General features: G+C 38.8%; 1 protein-coding gene across 1 annotated transcript; it reads right to left on the bottom strand.

Moving 5' to 3' along the window:
- Window positions 1-3,690: 3,690 nt before the first annotated feature.
- LOC105466428 (olfactory receptor 4C16) lies at window positions 3,691-4,655 on the bottom strand. The gene has a single exon (XM_011715407.2). The coding sequence runs from the start codon at window positions 4,648-4,650 to the stop codon at window positions 3,709-3,711; it is 942 nt and encodes a 313-aa protein (XP_011713709.2). The 5' UTR covers window positions 4,651-4,655; the 3' UTR covers window positions 3,691-3,708.
- Window positions 4,656-5,700: the final 1,045 nt, after the last annotated feature.

Raw genomic sequence — 5,700 nt, 5'->3', positions numbered from 1 at the left:
CAAGATCACACCACTGCATTCCAGCCTGGGCAACAGAACAAGACTTAGTCTCTCTCTCAAAACAAAGAAAAAAACACTTCGGGAGACCGAGGCAGGCAGATTGCCTGAGCTCAGGAGTTCGAGATCAGCCTGGGCAACATGGTTAAACCCCATCTCTGCTAAAATACAAAAAATTAGACTGGTGTAACAGCGTGCACCTGTGGTCCCAGCTACTCAGGAGGCTGAGTCAGGAGAACTACTTGAACCCAGGAGGCGGAGGTTGCATTGAAAGGAGATGGCGCCACTGCACTCCAGCCTGGGCGACAGAGTGGGACTCCGTCTCCGAAAAACAAAAACAAAAACAAAAAACACAGTCCTCTCCCAGGGAAGGCCAAAGTATCTGGTAGTGTGAGAGGACGAGATGAACGTGATAGCAGCCAGTGTTCTCAATTGAGTATGTGGCTGGAGTCTAGGTGGTAATAATTGAGAATCCCCTGAAAATTGTGACCAGTCATGTTTTTCAAACGAGATCTAAAGAAGGACGCAGACCTGAGATACGTTCCTGATTGCAACGATTCCCACAACCATAGCTGATAGAGACCATCTCCCCCTAACACCTCTCATTCTAGATTTCTCTCACTCTTGACCAAAACTTCAGTTGGTTTGGGTTGTCTGCCTTGTGCGGTGACTGAAAAATTTATCTACAGGAGTTCTGTCCCTTGTTCTTGTTGGGTTGTAGTTGCTGCAATTGTCTAGTTACAGTTATCCTTGGGTGTATAAGTGCTAAGAGAGATTCCACTACGGTCTCTGTGCTCTGAATACACTCATCTCTGTTCCAATCTACAGTGTCAACCCTAGCTGCTACTCCCAGCAACAGAATCAAGTACCCCAGCCAGAACAGTAACTCGTTTTTTTTAATCTGCTGATTTACTTGTATAAGAAACACAAAAGAGAGATTTCTGCTGTGTTCCTGGTAAATATTGTATTCTTCTCTAGAAACCAGGACCTCTGTCCTCATGAAACTGAAGACTAGGAAAGTGAGTTACTGGAAGTAACAACAAAAGAAAACATATCTACTTTTATCCCTTGGATCTCAAAATGATGTATGGTAGGCAAACGGGAACTACACACCATATATCAGGGATCAGATCAGGATGCATGTACAGAATCCTGAGAACAGTATCCCATCTCCTCCAGAGCTGACTTCTAGCTATTCCCTTGATTGAGTTCTTAGCAAACCCTTCCCCTCTTCTATGAAGCTGGATGCTTAAAGGTGATGGGCTACATGGGAATATCAGTGAATTCTGAGATCATTGGAACATTTTATATCTCCTTTGCCCCAAAATGGGTACCAGATCCTAGGCAATATTTAAGGGATATTACGTCAATGTATCGGTCCATCTGCGAGTTGTCAAATGTTGGTATTGATGAAGGCCATGTGGAGATGGAAAGCAAATCTGTGTCTACAGTGTTTATTGTTTCTGATAAGGAGAAATTGCTTCCACTTTCAGGATGGAAGAGGTCTTATATAATCAACCCACTATCAGGCACATGACTATTTTCCCAGGGACTGGCATCACACTGAGTGTTCTGGCATGGAATCTGCTACTGGCAGGTTGGACACTCAGAGGTGGCAGAAGGCAGATTAGCATTTATGGTAGGGAGCTCACCTTGCTGAGCCCAGGCATAGCTCACATTGTTGTTAGTACAGACACACTCTGTTCATGTGCCTTTTGTGCTGTCACTGGATATCATTACGATGGATAGATAGAGCACGGTTCATCCTGATCATCTGGATAATTAAATCCTACTCTCTTGTACATGTTTTCTAGTTAGTTCTCACTTGTTTAGGTCCACTTACACAAGTCTTTTCTAGACCGCTTTGCTCAGACTTTTCGTCTTCCAGATGGATCAACAATCCAGGCACTTGCCACTGCCCCTGAATCAATGTACATCCATAATCCAAGCACCTCTCTCTCTTTATACAAGGCAGAAAGCAAATTTGTAATTAAGGACTTTGCTCAGTAGCATAATTTTTCCATGCTACTTATCTTTGAGACCACTTTTGAATTATGCTGTGATGGGCAACTGTTCCTTACAGGTTAATGCCCATGTGTTGAGATGACTTGTCTGAAAACCCAACCAAAATCCTTTCCTCCTCTGTCCATTCATCATAGAGTACTCCCAATGTGGCCATACACATGAGTTTGGAAAGAAGCATTGATTTAACAAAAGTGAGTGATATGAGAATTAGAATCATCCACTTGTTCATGAATTATTCTTGCCTTCTGACCTGCTCAGGTCAACCTCTTACCATTTCAGGCTGTATATCCATCAGAACTTAAGATTTGTTGAATCCTATAATATCCAGTTCATAATGTGTAGTTGAGGTTGCAAAAATTTTTAGTATTTCTGGTCGGTCATTCAGTATCTTTTGTATGGCTAGTTAAAAATGAGCTGATTTTGTCTTCTGTATTTATAAGGATTGAGAAGTATGCATTCACCTGCTGTCAAAATTTCTGTGATCAATCTAAATGCAAAGTACTCAGGAAAAGGAGCTGTGATTGAGACGCCATCATTATCCACTATAATCCATTTGGTTTTAGCAGAGACCAGACAAATTAATAAAAGAGACAAAAGGTGATAGCCATCTCCATTGCAGAAATATGCTTTTCATCCAAACACCTCCATTGCTCTGATCAAGTTCTTTTCTTCTGCATTATTTGAAAATGTCACTAAAATAATTCATATCTGTGATGCAACTATTTCTGTTTCAAATCCTAAAATTATTTTCTGGGGTTATCACATTCCTTGTTTAATCTGTTAATATTATCAAAGTTCCTACCATCAACTTTTTGCACTCTTTATTTGTAACCCACATAAATATCTCCACCTTAACTTGAGCTATGTATCTTGTAGTCATAATAGCCCTCTCTTATAAACAAATTACTATAATTGTTATGATTCAAGAGAAACATTAATGCTTCCCCAAATTAGAAGAGATTCTGTTAAAAGTAAAAAGTAGATTTTACAAAAAGCATAATTATATGACTGCAACTCTAGGAGTGAGAGCCTTCCTAATATCAAGAGCTCTTCCAGAAGGGTGAATTTTCTCTCTGGGTTCTGTCACTGTTATAGAAAGATCTAGGTAAACTTATGAACACTTATGATAAGATTTCAGTATATCTCTCAAGAAATTGAAAGGGAGATTACTTACATCATATATACTTCCCTTACAACAAGAAGTTTCTACACTTATTTAAATCTGGTACTTTCTGCTGAGTCAGGAAGAACAACTAAGTTGGTCATTAGACATGACAAAACCAAAGTATCTAACAAAGAAAACCATTCAGAAGAGGTAAAACTTGTCAGACTGTGAGTATATAGATGGGTAACTATTAGCAGGGAACTCCAGAAGAAGTCAACATGGAGAAGAACAGACAAACCTCAGACCAAAGCCATAAATAACATTTGGCAGTCAGGAGAGCCAGAAACACGGCAGTAAAGGAAATGAACTTTATGTATCTCTTTGTACCTTATCCTGTCTCTTCCTCACATAAAACTGACTCAACATTACTCAATGTTATTTATCCACACTGTCTCTTTTCCTGGAGGAACTAGCATTCATGCTCCAAGATAGTTACATTAAATCAACAATAAAGAGATGATATTCTCTATTGACTTCTTCCAGGTCATTCCAAACTATAATGAAGAATTTGGGACCTTCATTCATGTTTTTACATCTGAGATCAATTTCTTGCTCCACAACTTTCTCATGGCAGTTTTCACTTCTGCGTTCCTCAGCGTATAAATCAGAGGGTTGAGCAAAGGTGTTCCAAGTGTATAAAACACAGCTATCATCTTATCCATGGGGAATGTGGTTGCAGGGCGTGTGTATATAAATATGCAAGGTCCAAAGAACAAGATGACCACAATGATGTGGGAGATGCAGGTGGAAAGGGCTTTCTTTCTTCCTTCAGCACTGTGGTTTCTCAGAGTATGCAAGATGATGACATAGGAGAACATCAGCATGACAAAACTCAGTGTACAAATGGCCCCACTGTTGGAAACCAGCAGTAGGTTGACCACATAGGTGTCTGAACAGGCTAGTTTCAACAAGGGCTGCAAGTCACAGAAATAGTGATCGATCACATTGGGGCCACAGAAAGGCAAACTGAGGGCAAGAAAAATCTGAGCTAAAGAATGTACACAGGATCCCACCCAGGCCACAGCCACCAACACACCACACACCTGGTGGCTCATGATGGTCATATAGTGCAGGGGCTTACAGATGGCCACATAGCGGTCAACAGCCATGAGGATAAGGATGAAGATCTCCAGGCAGCCAAAGAAATGGGATGTAAAGACTTGGATCATGCACTCACTGAAAGAGATAGTGTCATTCTTTGAAAGGGCATCCACAATCATTCTAGGGGCTATGGAAGTAGAGAAACAGGTATCAGATAAGGATAAGTAGAAAAGAAAGAAGTACATTGGACTCTGAAGTGTCTGGCTGGTCTTGATGGTGATAATAATCAACAAGTTACCCAACAATGTCCCCAAATAGAAGAAAAATATACTAACAAACACAATTTTCTTCCAAAAAGGATCCTGTGTCAACCCAAGCAGAATGAACTCAGTAACACTGTTATTCAGTTGCATGGTTTTCATGAATGAGAAGAGGCAAATATGAAATTTTTTATCTGAAAAAAATAAAGGAATTAATTTTTTGTATGCTATGTGACGTTATTAAACATTTTAGGCAAAGCTGAATATTTCTCATCAGAGACATTTTATTAGTGGTTTCTTAGTAAGTCACTTCAATACTTTGTTTTTTCAATTTTAATGACCATTTCATAGGGTTACCATGAGTCTCAAATAGGCTTATGAATACCATGCTTTACTTTAGCATTCTTCACATACAAGCCCTTACTTTTTCCAACTCAATGTATATAAAAAGGTATGGATCTCTTGTAAATTAACTTCATTTTTTTCCACTTTCAATAAATATTAGCATCTATTTTTTGCATGGTTTATCACTCAGCATTTAGGATATAGTAAGCTGCCCTTGGAGATCCATGATATGAAGTCCCACACCACCACATCCCACAGAGAATGTTTTATTTATATATAGTTTATGATTACAGATTCATATAGATATACATTATTGATAAATATATAATAATCTCAACTTCTAAGCAAAATTTTCCCCAGGTTAAAAAGAGGCTAAGGAAACACCCACAACCTCTAATTAATATGCTCCTACCTTGAAGAGTCATTATGATTGTACTGACATATACTAATAAATAAAAATGAATATCCTTTGATAGTTGGTAATATCTTAAATTTCCCATTTCTAATTTTCTCCTTATCTATTAAAACACCTCTTGGAACACTCAGAATTCCTGAGTTTACATTTATATGAAAATAAATGAGAATGGGGTACTACTACTCACTAGTTTATGATTTCACAATTTAAGTTTTCAGCTTGAGCATTTTGTAACTGGGGTGGTTTGGAAGGATGTCATCAGAAGGTTGGTGTAGGCCTGGATCATAGCTGTAATCCCCAGCAGGTTTTTTATTATTCACATTTCTGAAAACCCTGTGTTCCTAGAGCAGAGCAGAGATTCAGAAGAGGGAGGAAAATGTGGTTTTAGAGAAAAGAGAGATTATAGTTCATCGGTAATTGACTTCTTCAATTTTTTTCTTTTCCAGAAAAGT

The sequence above is a fragment of the Macaca nemestrina genome, chromosome 12 (genome assembly GCF_043159975.1).
Source record: "Macaca nemestrina isolate mMacNem1 chromosome 12, mMacNem.hap1, whole genome shotgun sequence".
Taxonomy (NCBI): Eukaryota; Metazoa; Chordata; class Mammalia; order Primates; family Cercopithecidae; genus Macaca; species Macaca nemestrina.
Note: the sequence above shows the minus strand (reverse complement) of the source record. Positions and strands in the feature narration are given on the sequence as shown.